At 35.9% G+C, this 17,457-nt stretch overlaps 1 protein-coding gene across 1 annotated transcript in view; it reads right to left on the minus strand.

Annotated features, from left to right (window-relative positions):
• Positions 1–15,578, minus strand: part of LOC108239005 (gamma-aminobutyric acid receptor subunit beta-2) — a 48,625-nt gene extending 33,047 nt beyond the window's left edge. Inside the window, exons 1-3 of the mRNA XM_017421432.3 lie at positions 15,462–15,578; positions 15,226–15,323; positions 14,547–14,614 (exon numbers count right to left, since the gene is read on the minus strand). Coding sequence (XP_017276921.1) covers positions 14,547–14,614; positions 15,226–15,323; positions 15,462–15,544 — 249 coding nt within the window. The 5' untranslated portion in view covers positions 15,545–15,578. The remainder of the gene's footprint in view (positions 1–14,546; positions 14,615–15,225; positions 15,324–15,461) is intronic.
• Positions 15,579–17,457: the final 1,879 nt, after the last annotated feature.

Raw genomic sequence — 17,457 nt, forward strand, 5'->3', positions numbered from 1 at the left:
ACCCCCCCCACCCCCAGCCCTAACAAAAAAGGACAACTGATGAATTTACTACTTTACAAATATTGACAAATTATGCAGTTTAGATTTGCGTTTGACAGTGACTAACAGTTTGTTGTTGGCAAACAAATTGTATGTTGCTGTAAATTGATTCTATGGCGCACTGTCGACCTTGAAGAGTGAAGTTGAATCCAAAAGGGTCCTTCCTCTAAAACCCCATCTGCTCCCACTCTCACTTTGTCTTCACCTTTCTCTTCTCTCTCTCTCTTTCTGAAATATCTTTAGTGGAAAGAAATGTGATTTCTCCCCCACTAAGCCATATCATGCTCCAGTATGTCATCCACCTCCTTTAGTTCCACCAAGAAGCCATCTAACAAGAAGCAGCCCTCAATTTCCTGCCTAACTTGGTCGTCGTGCCATCTGCGACAGAGAATGAGCAGCCTGACATAAGGCACAGAATTTCCAAAGAGATCTATCGCCAAGCATGCTGATTCCCCCCAAAGCTTGGGAATACACACCAATCAGTTACAGCATTATGCTAACCTAAAAACATAAAGTGAGTAACATGGCTCACTTCATTGCGAGGTTCAGCTGGAAAAATATGCATTTTAGCTTACATGTAAATGGTATTGTGACAAACATGTTTAGATCAATCACTCGCTTGGATATGACAATGCTACACCCTTACAGTACAATCTGCTTTCAGCAGGGCAGAAGAAGGTCTTGCAAAAACCTTAATGGTTCAAAGAACACAATAACTCTTAGGGAACTCATTCAGCCATAAACACCCAAGATGCCAATCTGATGGCATCTGAAGGAAGCAGGCACAAGTGCATGTCCTAACTGGTTCCAGAATGACAAAAATGGGAAACTCTCTCACCTAGTTTTATATAGACGGTAAAACTAGAAGTAAATAGGAATCAGGAAATCATACAGTGGCTGCTGCGGGTGCTTGATTTGGCCTGTTTGATTCAGAATAAATATTGGTTGTATGAGTTTAACCAATTGCTACTATTACTATTACTACTACTACTACTACTACTACTACTATTACTACTACTACTACTACTACTACTACTATTACTACTACTACTACTACTACTACTACTACTACTAATAATAATAATAATAATAATAATAATAATAATAATAATAATAATAATATCAATAACAATAAACTTAAATATAAATAACAAAAAATTACAAAAAAGATATTACTTTTACTGACTCAATCATAGTTGAACTGAATGCAATTCGAATTCACATGGACTTACATTTTTTAACAGTACACTATGATGACCTTTGTTGTAAAGCGGCACTATAAAATAAGCAGAATTGAATTAAATTAAAAAATAAGACACAATTATCACATTTTATTCCATCATTGAATAAAATGCAGTTATTACCTAATGCATATCTTTTTTTATTATAGGAAATAATACTATGAGTGAAGCTGTAATCCCATTGAATCCCATAAGTTGTTGGTCAGTTTCACAGAAAAGGTTTGTATTTTGTGTGCGTGAGAGAGGTTTTAAAATTGAGTTCCCATGAGGACAGTATTCCAGTCAAAGCTCTTAGACTGAGTGCATTATTTGCATTTGTCTTTTGTTTGTTTGTTTTTTTTTTTTTCTTTAATGCCACTTTCTCAGTTTATGGCATATTGAAAACAAGATAATGTATTTCAGTGAAGTAGCCTGGACTCTTGTTTGTTTACTTGTACTTCGTCTAACCTCCTTTTTCATTACATTGCTGTTGTCACTGTCTTTCAGTGTTGCTTCCCTTTTTCAGTACAACCCCTCCTTTTTTCCCTCCATACTCTTTTATCTTATACTTTGGACTGGACACAGCTTTCAAGAGATGTCGCTGAAGGTGAATCAAATTTAGAGGAACACCCCCACCCCTCCATCTCCCACCCCTAGCCTTTAGTTTTCCCAAAGCAGAAGTTCACAGCTTTGCCAGTTGGCAGTCGTGCAGCTGAACTGACTACATGCAATTTATTAGAGTCGATTGGTGCATCTGCAGGCTTTTTTGCGTCTCTAGAGATGAGTGGAATGGAGTGGCAATTCAGATAGGGGGCAGTGGAGGGATGGTGGTGGTGGTGGTGTGTGTATGTGTGGTGGTGGGGGTGGGGGGAGCAGAGCACAGATTATTGGGGCACTTTTGAATCCCACTGGAAGACAGGAGGGAGGCTGATGGAGTTTTCAATCTCAGCTGTCATTCCTGCTAGATGGAAAGTTAGGTGACCGAAGAGACGAGGGGAAAAATGAGTGTGTCCTAGTGAACATCATTTGTTCCACTTACTGCTTGTGTGTTGTTGTTGTTTTTTGTGTAGAAGTAGAAAGCAGTAAATACACATTCACAAACACACTGTGGATGTGTGTATTTTTCTAGTCAAATCCTTGTAACAGTTCTTACTTGATTTATTATTTATTTATTTTATTTCGAATGCTGCTAAAGGTCTGCCTATCTGTGTTTAGCTTCAAGTTTGCATAAATTATTGACTGATAGAGTAATCCCACATTTCATGTATTATTCTGGGAAACCAGGGATAAAAGATGATATTCAAATGGCACAAGAAGCATATTCCATTTGTACTTGTTCTTAAAAGAGAAAAACATAATTCAGTATGAATGCATTTGACACAAAAGCAGCTTTAGAACCTGAGTGAGAACAGAAAAGAGTTATGAACAATGAATTCACACGTTTGTGTTTATCAGACACAGTTTTTACTTTATTTTTTTCTCAGTCCATGTCCAGAGTTGTGTGAATCCAGATTTGATAGCTTGCATACAATATCTCCTCGAGCAAAGCTGCCCATGAAGAAGCAATATCTCTTCACAGTTGGACTGACCTATAAGAGATGCGGGAGTCCTTTAGAGGTGTCAGCTTATGTATGTGCGAGTGCGTGTATCAGGGGTGTGTGGGCGTTGGGGGTAAATGACATACTACAAAAACAGCTGAAATGTTTTACTGTGGAGAATGATTCATGCCTTTAATACCAACCTAACACACAAATGTGAGTTGAAGGACACCCCCCCCCCCCACACACACACACACACACCTAACTGTGTAGCAGTTTCCAAGAATCAGGAATCTTTATTGTCATTATGCATAGCACAACAACAATAACTGTTCACACATACAGAATAATAAAGTAATCTGATTTACAAAATTTAGATCTGACAGTCAGCATCACACCGAATGGCAGTAATGCAAAGCTTCTAACAGCGAATAGATAAAGATGTTATAACATGCAGCACGGTGCAAGTCCCAGCCTTTAGGTGTGAACGAGTGAGTGTGTTAGTGTTAGTGTGAGGTTTGAGTGTAATAACATTCAGGTAAAGTACGAAAAATTTTGAAATGACAACACCATATTTTACATTGTATGTAAAGGATTGTTCTTTTACATTTACTAAGCACACATCACATATGTTGTGTGTTATCAATTCATTAATGTAAACATCAGGGTAAAAAAAAAAAAAAAACTGTTTTCCTTCACTAACTAAGTTTGTTCTAGAAAATAAAAAAAGTGCAAAAGTACAACAGCACAGGTCCACATATGTTTGTTAGAACACCTTGATGTCTATCTAAGTACAACAGATGGAAAATAATCTCTTGAGTAATAAAGATCATTATTAGCACATAGTGCACCATTGCCCCTTTGTGTTGTTGCTTAAAAACTAACAAACAAACAAAAATAAACAGAAGAAGTGTAAACATTACTAAAACCATCATTCAGCACGTCTGTGATCGTCGTGATACCTTTTTGAAAGCTTTTACTCCATAGAGAATGAACATTTTAAATAAGCGAAAGGGAACATTTTTAAAGTGCCGTTTTACAGAAAAAAAGTCAAAGAAAAAAAAAGGTATCACTAAAAGCAACTACTGCATGTCGCCTCTCAACACCATGCAATTATCAGCTCTCAGTGTAATGTTCAGTTGCTGTGAAAACCAATCCACACCCGTCATCTCTGCTGTTTGGATATTATCAACTTTGTGAATTCTGGAACTCTGTGATAAAGCAGAAACTAGTCGTGTACTGCACTGACAGCTAACAGAGCTCATACAAGCTTTGAAATTGGTATGTTTGTGCCAGACCGGAGCAAAATTAGAGGTTCAAATATAAAGCTGAGACAACCGCGTGGAGTGATTTCCATACTAATGAGAATTCAGGTCATAATATGTGCACACATCATACATTTGACACAGAAAAACAGTTATGTTACAGTAATCAAAGACTTTAAAAGCAATTTAATTTATTTTTGTCTACACTGTTATTAACCCCCTTTTTTATTTGCATGTAGTTTTTTCATGTGTTCTTTGCTTTTTAAAACTGCAGATTTAGTGTAAATGTAAACACTGACATACTTAGTGTACATAGTGTATGAAACCTCTTGATAACTGCTTATTCACTTCAAACAGTACAATACAATACTACAATCGATACTATAAAATAATTACCAGTCATCCAAATGACTCACTTAATGATATATATATATATATATATATATATATATATATATATATATCAACCAAAATGGTGGCTGCTTAAGTTATACAAAAAAGTAAGTTCTAAAGACTTATTTGGCTGTGAAAATATTTAATTTGTAAAAGTTTCCTGCAAATGGAACACAAGAACAAAGCCTTTGATACTGATAGGAAATCATAAATGGAAAGACAAAAAAAAAAAACTTCTGACTTTTTAAGCAATTTCCTTTATCAAAAATGCTAAATGTGTATTTATTACACAGATTAAATCAACCAAATATAAATTAAACATATAAAAATATTCTATACTTTTGTTTGCTCATTTGTTATAAGCTTGCACTCCTTTGTGACCCTGAACTCTGTATAACATATTACATACTGTAAAAATCTCTTTCTTGGAGAAATGTCTTCAGAGCAAAATGAATAACCACTTCAAATAACCAAGTGACCTGCATCTGACTGAGGAACACTTCAGTCAGCACTTGTCAAAGACAAATAGCTGTCAGAGAACAGTTAACACTAATTAACATCATATAGAGCACTCAAAAATGTAGTCCTCTGCCAAAGTCAGTGTCTTTTATTTATTTAAAAAATAGAAACTGATCTGAGTTTTTTTTTTCATTTAGTGGTGCTCTTCCACTTCGTTAAGCTTCATAAAATAATAGTTTTTGCCAAAAAGACAAACAAATAAGAAAGCACACAAACAGCCCTGGAAACAAACATTTTTTTCCTTATAGGAAGATTGTGAGAGATTACATGAAAACTGAGCCTTTAGGTAAAACTCATCATTTCCAAAAAGTTGTTGTATGTGTTTCGAACAGCTGTACTTTTACTAAATTTATTTCTTACTGTCACTTGTTTTCTTATGTCATGTCAAATAACAAGACAGATGTACACTGCGTATTGTTTAATATTTCTGTTTTTATTAATAAAACAGAAATGGTGTGTCACACACTAAATATAACAACATATGCACCTAAAATTATAAGTATATGGTGTGAAATCATAAATGCCTTTTGTATTTACAGATTATTTTATTAGGGTTAAATTTATTTATTTTAAAAAAACTTTGTTTACCACGGTTCATAATTCCATTTTATCTTGATGTATGAAGCAAAGACAGCTTCCAAATTGAAAAGTGTGTTCAAACAATGGCAACTTGGTTTTAAGTTGGTCTCAAGCTGAGAGGTGGTGTTTTCCTGAGGGGCTTGATATGGGGTCCCCGGATACATAAAAAGCATTGCTCTGCAGCTCACTAACTTCCTAACAACAATGCTGCTTGAAAATACCCCAGGAAAGGACAGAGTGTGCTTTGTATATGAGGATAGTACATTACTGGTGTTTTTGGACAAAATAAAATGTACAGAGAGAAATGTGTTTTCTGGGATGAAGAGGTAATAATGTGCATTGTAGAGTCAAATACACTGACAACGTCCACACACACATATATATATATATATACATTACTCATTGCTGTCATTTAAAAGGCACAATGAGAAATGTCAAGTCAATTGCTTTTCATTTACATTAGTTAGATTAAAGATTTCGAGCCATGCGGATGAAGCAGCAAACATCTGATATCCGAGTGTAAATTTGCCTTTTCTTTAATCCTGTGTGCAACCATGAAGCATAACACTCTACAATAATTACGTAGAGTATATTAATTTTCTTTTTTAGCTTAAATAATAAATGGAACAGGTCAGTGTTGTACACTTTAGATTTAGAATAGATTGTTTTTTTAATCAAATAACTTGGTTTGTACACTAGATCTTTAACTGCTCATGACTTCCAGACACCACATGAACCCTCCTATTGAATGTGTGGAATAAAGGCAAACTAAAAAAAGTAAAAAGTAAGTAAAGAGTACACAGGTTGTTGCAATGTGCATGTAAATGTGACATTTACAATAACAAACATTTAGTGGTTGACAAGAAAAAATGCTTTGGAAATATTTTTAGACAGTAGCTTGTAGTTTAACTCATAATATGTCTTCAAAAGTTAATCAGTGAAAAGTTATCTAAAGTGAAGAGAAAAAACAACAACATAGTACTTCAAGCATTATGTGAATGTCAATAGTACTACCCAAACAAATTGAGCGGTGTGGTCAGTGAGCTGTGAGATAACTCCTACCCGATTAACCCAGTTTGATTTGTAACTCAGTCTAATCCTCCCTGCAGCAGGGCTCTAGCTCTGTGTCATCACTGAACAAGAAGAGAAAATACAAAAAATATAAGAGAAACTATGGACAACCAGCTGAAACAGAGAAGGACAGGGATACAGACCATAAAAACAAGACAAGGGACAGTTGGGGTATCAACATGTTTTTACTTTCCAATGCTCTGCTCATCAAGGAAAAAAAAAAAAACTGATATGTGATATGTAAAGGTGTGTTATTAATTGGAGAGTCAGAAATGTCTAAGATATTAGAACATAAAAAAAAACTTTTTGTCAAAACTTTGATAGACGTGCTCTAAATGCATCACTGTTTACAGCTAAAGGATTTACCTTCTCTTGCACTTTGCATTTTACTCTGCTTTATTTTGAAAATGTTGGTAAATAACACCTGTTTTTGATTTCAGCAAATCCAGTTTGATATAACTAGAATGCCTTATCTTACTTTTTCTTTCAGTGTCAAAGTAAACTTATTGCCTTGTTTTATAGTTAACATGCCGGTCACTTACATAATGATCATTATCAGATCATAAGATTCATCTTCTGTAGGTAATTTTGTTTAAGACTAAATAGCCAAAGTTGTAGTTTGACATTTGATCCTTAGTTTTAATGCTTCACTGAATGATTTGTGATCAACCTTGTGATTTAACCAAAACTAAGTTCGTCAGTGTCAGATTAAATCTTACTCTTTTAGCATAATTAGAATATTTTCTAACTCTAAGAAATGTCAACTTGTGTTTCGCTAAAACATTTGTTTCTTTTAATGTTTTATTTGAGGCAAGATCTGGAGGTTGTCACACAGAACTCCTCTCCCCCTCTTGTGGCCCTCCCTTAATCATTTAATAAAATCTGATTGGTTTTGAGGCTGATCAGAAGCCTGTCGGGTTGGATAAGAAACAGGAAACATCTACGGAACTACACTCACGTGCGTTAGTCAAAAGTAAACGCAGGGCACAAAATCGCTCTCCAAATTCCTTTCTAAGTTGTGCTTCCAAGTTTTCCTCTTCTGTCTTCTTGCACTCTTAGGTATACCTAGTTTTTCACTTTTAGCTTTCTTTATTTAACTTTAAGTGTCTGCCTTGTGGCAGAGTTTCTTTTGTGCAACTTTTTGAAAGTTTAGCAACAAACTGTACAAACTGAATTTTTGAATTCAATTGCTCCCTCAGCTGGTTGATTTCACTGGTGCCAAGAGTTGTCCTTTAGAACCTGGTCCAGTTTGATGCTGTTTGATTTTTACGTCCTTCATTTAAATTGTCCCTCATCAAACTCTCCCTCAAAAGTTCTCACAAACTCCATGTCGCTTCAAACTTTCACAAATGTCATGTTACATAAATTTACCTTTACCTTGGTTAAACTTTTCCTAAGTATAATTTTGTGACATCAGATTTGTAAAGTATTATCATTTATTCATAATCTGAAGTAAAATGTTACCATATATGTTTATTACAATAAACATTACATAAAAGGTGAATAATGTAACTTTTCAGTGGCCATGTTTGTGTCTTATCATAATCCCTATTAGAAGTATAAGAACTCATAGGACTTTAGGAGGTTCTGACTCCTTCAAAATTATAAGGCTGATTTTATTTTTAACAGTAATATCATAACTGTTTTTCCCGCTAGACGAGTGGTGCCCCAAACAAGTAATGGAATCTGTTGTAGAAGTTTTAGAGAAAATGTTTTGCAAAAGAGACCCCATAAAATAATTTATATTACAGAATCAAAGAGTGAAAATGCACCCACACAACAGATGAATGTTTAATTTGCTTTTCGAATAATGTTTTTTTTCTTCATTGTTTGCCGTTCTACATGGTATCTATCCTTTTCATTAATCAGTGAGGAACTCTCACAAATGTTAATTTAAAGCATAATGTACCAATGTAGTTCTGCAGGACTATTCTTGTGAAAAAAATAGCATGAATGAAAATCAACATTGTCTGGTGTGTTCATCACCTTAGCTTATATTTTAGCTTGCATGCTAACATTTGTTGTAAAAAGCAACTACAGCAGAGGAAATTCACCCCCAATGAAAATTATATCTGACGATGGACAGGGATAAAAAGGGGATCAGCAAAAGTATGATCCTGTGGGCAACATGTTTAACTGTGATATATTTCACAATAATCCAAGCAATAGTTTTTGTTTGTTTGTTTGTTTTGTTGTTGTTGCCTCTTTTAGCCAATAGGCAAAGTGATGTATATTGTAGAAATCACAAATTTCTAGACTTTACTTCGCACCAGAAAACAAGATACATGCAAATACACATTGCTGTATTTGAAAATAAAATAGGAAAAAAAAAAAAACTGTAGACGGCACTACAGTCAAGGAGAGATGAAAAAAGTATCAAAAAATAAAAACTGGTGAAGCAGAGCAAAAAATGTTCTGCTCCAAAAGATTAAAATGTTATGCAAGGCAGCAAACTGTGCTAAACTTGGATAAAATGTAAATTGGTAGTATTTTTTTGAATAAATAGGCAAGTTTGAGAAGCTGGGGGATGTGTTGTACTTGATTTGTTACATTTGATTTAAAAAGAGGCCTGCAGTTATTACAGCAATAAAGAAATTTATTCTGTCATTTACCTAAACAGCATTGTTGACACAGTTTAAGAGACTTTGACTGCAACAAAACATAGAGTAAATTTGTCATGGTGACATCTACTGTGTGTACTTCTCATCCGTATTCTGATTTAGGTCTGTACTATCATGATCATGTGCTTTAAGTATTAAGAATCTACTAAATGTGTCATATCTTACCTGCCCACTAACAATTCCTTCTGCGTCTCAGTATTCCTGTTTGGTTTCCCAGTCATAACTTGTATGGATTCACCTCAACTAAACATAAAATATATATGCATTGTGAGCCTCTACCATATTTTATTATGTTGTATTGCCATCTTTGTCTTTTTTTGATTTACAAAAGCTAAACTCATCTTCTGATTTTGCAAGTTAGTAATTCTTCTTGCAAGGAAGGATTAAAAAAAAATTCTTTGTTCTGTTTACAAGCCTGATCATATTCACAATGCAATCTTCATCATACTAATTTGAATCACATTAATTTGTTCAGCCAACAAGCAAACAAATGCAATGAGTTGTCTCTGTCCTTTTTTAACATTTACAACAAACCCTTTTTTATTGTCTTTTTCTTCATTGCATTTGACTGGCTCATGAATGTGATCCAAATGGATTACTAAAACTCCACAGGGATTATGGAGGCATGGGTGTCTAAACCTTCTAACATCAATAATACAAGTTTGAGAGGTCGCCTCAGCACTCTGCTCACACTTTTCATCTATTTCTCCTTCACCCTTCCAACATCCCTTGTGACTTTCTTCAGCTCACAGGTGCTCTTTTTTCTGCACTGCTTTGTAATTTATACAGCTTCTGTGTAGCTTTCATGTTCTCTTTTCCTTTGAATATGTTGTGAAGCAGATGGTTCCCAAGCTTTTCAGTTTGAAAGGAGGAAGCAAGGTGGAAAAGACATGGCCGAAAAGCGAGAATTACATAAGAAAAATATAGAGAAAGTGGAATGAGAATATTTCCCACACCTTAGGGTCATCAAACAACAAAGCCTAAAGAATCAAGGCTCAGATTAGCAGCATTAAAGAATACAAAAATAAAACTAAATGAAACCTAATTAATATGCTTTAGTAAAAAATATTTTCATATACAGTATTGGAGCCATTATTTAAAAAAATGTGTATATTCTGGTGATAATTGTGTGTATTGTCAGTTTAACTAATTCAAATGTTGTGTGAGTGGTCTAAATTAACATTACAAATGAAACCTCAGTACTTTACTGCATGAAGTTTTTAAAACTGCTTAGGAATCAATGTTGTTATACAATTTTTATTGCCTGCCTTCATTGGATTGTATGTCTGTTTGTCTGTTAGCATAATACATCATGGATGACTGAAAATCTTTTAATGAAAGTCTCAGAAAAAAATCATTGGATGTACATCTGCAACTGGTTAGCTTTTAGTATAATCTTAATTCAAGATAGCCAACAGAGCTAAGCAATCTTACAGAGCACAAAGATGGCTATAACTCGATCAATTTTACAAATATCACACTAAAGTTTGGTGTGGTAGTAGCTGAGAGTCATCCCCAAAACCTGCTTTGAGCACTAACAGATCATATACGATCTTTGTATAAAATGCATGCAAGATAGAAGGCAACATGAATCATCAAAGAATGATATTGTTATTTGTTGTAGTATTTATCCTGCACAGTATTCAACATATAAACATGTACCACTAAGTATAATCTGCACCCGGAGATCAACCTCATTTGAGAACATTTTAATTTGCAAATTAAATTTTTGTTTTAATATTTGACCAAATTAAACAGTTTGATCCAAATACAATATAATCTATCACATCTATAAAAAAGTACAGCATAGGCCTAATTGCCTCCACCGAAGAGGTAGCACTGGTCTGTTTGGGTGTTCGTCCATCTGCAAGTTTATCTAAAAAACGATGACCAAATTTTGGTAATTTTCTAGAAATCTCTGGGTTGTCACAAAAAAACACGTGTTTAAATGTTGGTGGTGATCGTACAAGAATTCAATGGCATGAGTGACCCTATGCCTTTGGTAGAGGTTTGCTTCTAGTTTTGAGATGAATCATTTATAGTATACATACAGAGAGTTGGAAAAAAAAACAGCTTCCTAAAAGGGGCTAGCTCAGTTTTTCACTCCTTTTTTCCAACAATCAATAAGCTCCCTCGACCTTTATGGGCATCGATAATAGTAATTCTTCCTTTTAGATGTGGATAAGAACTTTTGTTCATCCTCAGACATGAGTATTTCTCCCCTGTAGAAACTGCTGGCTTATGATTCAAGTGTTCAGGAGCTTAAGCAAAAGCAAATATTGAGACTAGAAAGGTAGCAGAAAATCACTAAAGGGATTTAGTGGAAAGAAAGAAAAGAGAGAGAGATTTACTAATGGCACCGCAAGTTTTTATAATCTCTATTTTTTTTTCTTTCACTGGTGCTTACTTAAAGGTTTGCAAAGCCAAAATTTTAAGATCAAAAATCTAACATGACATTGGTGTTCAGTGTTTGTGTCCCATCTCTGAGTCATCCAGAATGAACCCTCTGCAGTGGACAGTTCATGACCTTCCCTCTAACATTAGCACCACTGCTGGTTCTCCCTGTGGTAACTTGTTAATGTCAAACCTCTATCTCTTATTTATCTCTGTACTCCCTCCATGTCAAACACTCAGAGGAGAAAACATTGACCCCAGGTCTTACACATTCATACCCTATCCCTTTTCTCCCTTGCAGAACTGGGATGTTTGCTGTTTCACCCAGGATGCAGTGACCTTTCACGGGTGTGTAAGAAACACCAGCAACCTCCTCGTTGTTCTATGTCAGGCTCTAGGCCTAAATGACATTCCAGCCTAATGTAGTTTTTGACAGCCAGCAAAAGTGAGTGAAGCCACTGTAAACCTTCCAAAGAATCACAATTAAGCAAAAAAATCGACCACCAGATTGTTGCAGAGGCATAGAGACTGGGGTGGGTTAATTTGCTATCAGTGTAGGAGCACATATGAATGCACATCAGACAAATAGCACAGAGAACTAATTTACAAGGATACTTCATATTTTTGTAAGTAATTTCTACAGAGGTAAACATGTAATGTTAAAGTGGTAAGATTGTGAATGTTTATAAAACTGAACTTACATTTTAGGGCTTGTATACTTAGTTTGGACTTCAGAGACTAATCTTATGTTGGTTATAGGCTTATATAGTTTTCAAATTTGCATCTTCCTTATGATTTTGGTAACAAAGTGACTAAATGGATGATTTAAGACAAAGCGCTTTGGTGTTTTTTACATGTATCTAATGTGAAGCCTCCAACAGAGTGAGTAGGCAGTAGAACATTGAATTTTTAATACATAGCAAAACACTGATGTCCTGCTCTGTCAAAATGGATGCATCCCTTTGTGATGTCTCTGTATTACACTCAACTCAGTGCCCTATCTGTACACTAAAGACAGAACACTGGGTGGTACTGCACATACACCGAAATAAGTGGGAGATAGAGAACCAGATGGGGTACAGGAAATGGAAGAAAGGAAAGTGCTTCTGCACCAGCTGCTATCCTGAAAAGTGGTTACATTTATATTAGGACAGAGAGCAGATCAAAGATGCTGAGACCATTACACAGACACATGTGGCCTTTTCTTTTCATGAGACTGGAATGGGTCAGGTGGTAATGACTCGCCTTTCACATTAGAGAGTGTTTAGAGGGCCAAACCGCACAAAAAAACGGGATGATCAAAGAAGCTGCACTGGCCTTTTGGAGAGTGGGGCTTTTTTGTTTGGCCACGTGTGGATGAAAAGGAAAAAAAAAAAAATTCAAGCCCTGATGTTTTTCAGAGCCAGACACCGCTAGACACATACAGTGGATATATAACTTGTTCTTTGTTAAATATTTTAAAGTTAGTGGAATATTCTAAAAAACAAATAGATTGTTAGGTTTCTAGCTGGCTTACCTGAAGGATGCCAAGCACATATAATATTTGTATTAAAGTGAGGAGTCTTTATTTCTGTCACTCTGTTCTAAATAATGTTACAAATTTAAATATCAGCAATTCTAAACAATGCAGTCTCAATTTTATGCTCCATTTACCAAAATATGATCAACCTCCTCTTGCGTTTGATTTGTATAAAGTCAATGAAATAGTTCTTAGGGTATGAATGAACAGACTCCTGTAAGTACATCCCTCAGTGATTCATGCAATATGAACTGAAACTAAAGAGTTTTTAACACGTCAACAGTAAAGAAAGAAAAAAAAGAATTAAGCACATGCTTGTAATACAGAATTCATGGTTATTGCAAATAGATATTTAAAGTTGCATTGTGTATTTGTCTGTTTACATTTATATGTCTATGGTTAAGCAAGTTCTTTATGTGGATGCATGCAAACAGACAAGGCATAAAAAAAACCTTTAACAAGTTTGAAATTCAACACTACAGAAAACAAAACAATAAAATGCAAGTGCCAGCTTTTGCCCAGAGATATTCCTGTGCTAAGCTATTACTTGAAGTTGAACTAGTACTATCAAAACAACCGTTTTAAAAGCCCACACCTTGACAAATTATGCAAAAACTGCAAATGGAAATTCCCTTTCACAGTTGAGGTCAACCATGGAAAGAGACAATGTTAAAATCAAAAGAAAATATGACAATGGATCTATTAAATAGTCTGGCATATTACCATAAATATCAATTTTTGCTCACCTTGTCAGCTGTATCATAAATGTCAACAGTGACCTTCCGCTATGATAAAACGCAGCCTTGGGTTTATCTAAAAAACTAGTTGCAATTCTAAAATTTCATCACTAAGAGGCGCACTTGTATGAGTCTTTACTGCTAATACACAGCTCTGCTCATAGTCCACTGTCACCGTTTCTGGCAAAGCTCTAAAGGAACACATCTGACAAATATTCCATCATGAATGGAGACAGTTGAAATCCTGCTAATAAAATGCTATCCCTATCAGACATATAAAAAATGCCTTTTTAAATTGCATTGTTTGATAAAATATAAAATATTTAGCATGATTTTAGTAAAAGCATTAGACTCTCTGAGTCACAGATTGAACAGCAATAAATTTACACAACCAAAAGTGAATTGATCATCTTTATCAGATAATTTTCAAAATAGCAAAAAGGGAAATTAAATCATAGCGCCAGTCCTTAGGTTGTATGGCAGCAGACTTGAGATACAACTGCACAGCTCTGCACAAACGGGGGTTTCCTTGCTGGTTCTTGTTTTTGTCGGGTATTTTCCGGGGTGGGTGGGTGGTGCACACATAAAACCGATAATTACTGAGGACTGAACATCAGTCATCAAAAGTCGAGATAACAGTGGCCTACTTACCATATTGACTTCTGAAACCATGTCTATGCTGGATATGTCTATGTTCATTCCCACTCCAACCGGAGGACCTGGGACAGATTCAGAAGAAGAGTGAGAAACAGAGACGGTGTAAGTCAAGGTGCAGCCTGAGGAAGACGCTGACATTTTTTTTATACATTAGAACGTACGTTATGAAAAAGCCTTTCATAATAGATGCGTAATGGGAACACAGATTATCACTTGCAAATTTAGCTTTTGCCTGCCGGATGATGAGTTCACGGTGCTCATTTCGGGTAGGATTAGATGCGCTGACCTGCAGTGAAAGTATCACACCCCCCTTTAAAAGTTAACATAAAATTACAGCTTTCCAAATATGTCTGTTTCACTGACTGGCTTCAACTTTGCGGGAATTTATGTTACAAAAACATATTTTTTAATGAGTAGGCGCATTTTTATTTTATCACTATTAATTCCCTTCATTATCACAACGGCTTGTTTTGATACATTTACCCACACTGTATATATAAAATAGTAGGGACTTCTGAAGGCGATATTTAGGCTTTTTTTTTTCTCTGACACTTTCCGAATTTGCCAGTCAAGTTGTGATATGACCAGTGTTTCGTTAAATTAAATGCTGAGCTAATACCGCTTGGCAGAGCTTAAAGTGGAATAGAGGTGGTGAAAACACGCCTTTATTTACCTCCGAAATCTGGCCTCAGTCGTATATCATAACCCTTCAAAAGTCTATCCACCGTTTCTTTGACCAAAGGCATATTGCTTGGGTCATTGACACCGGCACTACAGAAGACAAATAGAGAGACAAGGGAGGACAGTATGTAAAAATCGTGTACTATAAGTGTCATGTATCTACATGCAGTCTGTAACACAGTTACACTTAGTAAAATAAGTGATGCATCCTCCGACCCTTTCACTTACCTCTGAGCGCGCGCCACAGCTACTATGAAGGGGAAAAAACAGACGCACGCAGTCTTCATTTTTCTTATTCTTAACGCAAACATTCTTTAACAGTTGTATATCTTTCGTTTCTTTTTGCGGGAAGGCAGACGAGGTCTAAGTTATTCTTGCCAGCGCTGTAATTCCAATACCGGGCGCATGCGTACTCCCGACCACAACATCAAGAAGCAGCACAGCCGCCGTCGCTGCTGCTGCTGATGGAAGTGGCAGATCCAGGCACGAAGGAAATTTAAAGGAGAATCAAGACTTCATGTTCCTCACGAGAACATGGGGCATCGGAGTCTTGCTATTTTATTCCTGAAACATCCAGTGTGAGTGTTTAGAGTTTGGTTATACCATAGGAGAAAAGTGTGAAACTGTGGGTGGGGCTGTCTTTTTCAATTTGGTCGTTAGAGACCCGTCAGTCGACTCATAACTGTCCCTGAGTAAGGCACTTAACCTCCCTGCTCCAGCGGAGCTGCTCAGGGTGGGGTGGGTGGGAATTCCGGTGTTGGGCACAAGTAAGGATTGTGTCCTTGTGAATTACTAACAATCTTTGCATAAACAGAACATCATTCACGTTTGATTTTGTTTAATTTTCAACTTGACCACAATCTCCAAACTTTCAACTAAATAAGTTAAATTATGCATAACACAACAGTTAGATCAGTTAATGTAGCGTTACAGGACTGCATCCGCATGCATTAGTCAAATCATAAACAATTTATTCAAGTTTTTAATTAAACTTTATTATGAAATCAATTAAATATGTTTTACACAACATTTATTGATATCACACAAAAAGGAGGACATCAAAGAGGCTAAAACTGGTATGTCTAAATCCTCTGTCCATGGTGCTGAAAGGAGTTGCTACGTCTCAAAACCCCCACTCCCACCACCACCACCACCACCTCACTAACTCTGACTGTTGAGCTCTCTCCATCCTCCTCCTTCCATTTTGGGAGTGTGGTTGTGCTAAGACTGTATCCTTGCTAAAACAGTTGTTCTCGCATTGATCTCAGCTCCTTCGGGTCTCTGACGTAACCGTGACTTGGTGCTCGCGCAGCGCCTCGAGCTGCGATGGAGCAGCCGATCATCACAGTTATGCACGCCTAGTAGTCGGCTTCATGCTAGCAGGATGCAATGAGCACCGCTGAGGGAATGTGGTGTCATGGATGTGGTGAGATCAGAGCAGTGAGCCCAGAGATCCAACAGCGACTTCTCAGTCTGGGGGTAGAGGGAACCCACGTGAACGCACCAGGAAGCTGCTGAGTGTTTTTCATTCTAAATGTACGGAAGACACAACTTTTTTTTTTAACATTAGTAAAGCAAATTTCACCAAATTTATGCTATAATTCTGCACTCACTGTGACCTCATGGGGGCGCCCTTTTTAAAATATGCGTAAAAATCAAAGAAACTAAAGGGTATATATGCCTATTAATTCTTAGTTTATTTTCACCCTAATTTCTTAAATCTATTATTTATAAGCAGAAAAGCTGATTTAAAACTGTAGAAAAATGCATGGTTTTTGACAGAAATGTTTTTTGGGTTTTTTTTTGTTTTTTTTTTTTTTTTCAGCTCCTAATTTATTTTGAGCTAAAATACTGCTGATGAGTTCTGATCAGAATTAGGAGAGATGACAATTTTCTAGTTTTAGCTTCTTTCCATTGCCTCCTTGTAAAATTCAGAATACAATTTAAAATCGTATGTCCAAACATGCAAAACTCTAAACAATCCTTATATTAAAGTTTTTATTGTTCTTTAAGTTTCTCACAGAGTATTTCACTGTCAGACTGAAGGTTTACTTGTGGTTCCTAGAGTTTCTGAAATGAGAATGTAAAGCAGAACCTTCTATTATCAGGCTCCTCTGTTGTGGAACCAACTTCCACTTTCTGCTGTGAAGATAACACCCTGTCTATTTTTAAGACTACTTCTAAGACTTTTATTTTTATTAATCCTATAGTTCAGGTTGCTTGG

This window comes from Kryptolebias marmoratus, linkage group LG13, assembly GCF_001649575.2.
Source record: "Kryptolebias marmoratus isolate JLee-2015 linkage group LG13, ASM164957v2, whole genome shotgun sequence".
Lineage (NCBI taxonomy): Eukaryota > Metazoa > Chordata > Actinopteri > Cyprinodontiformes > Rivulidae > Kryptolebias > Kryptolebias marmoratus.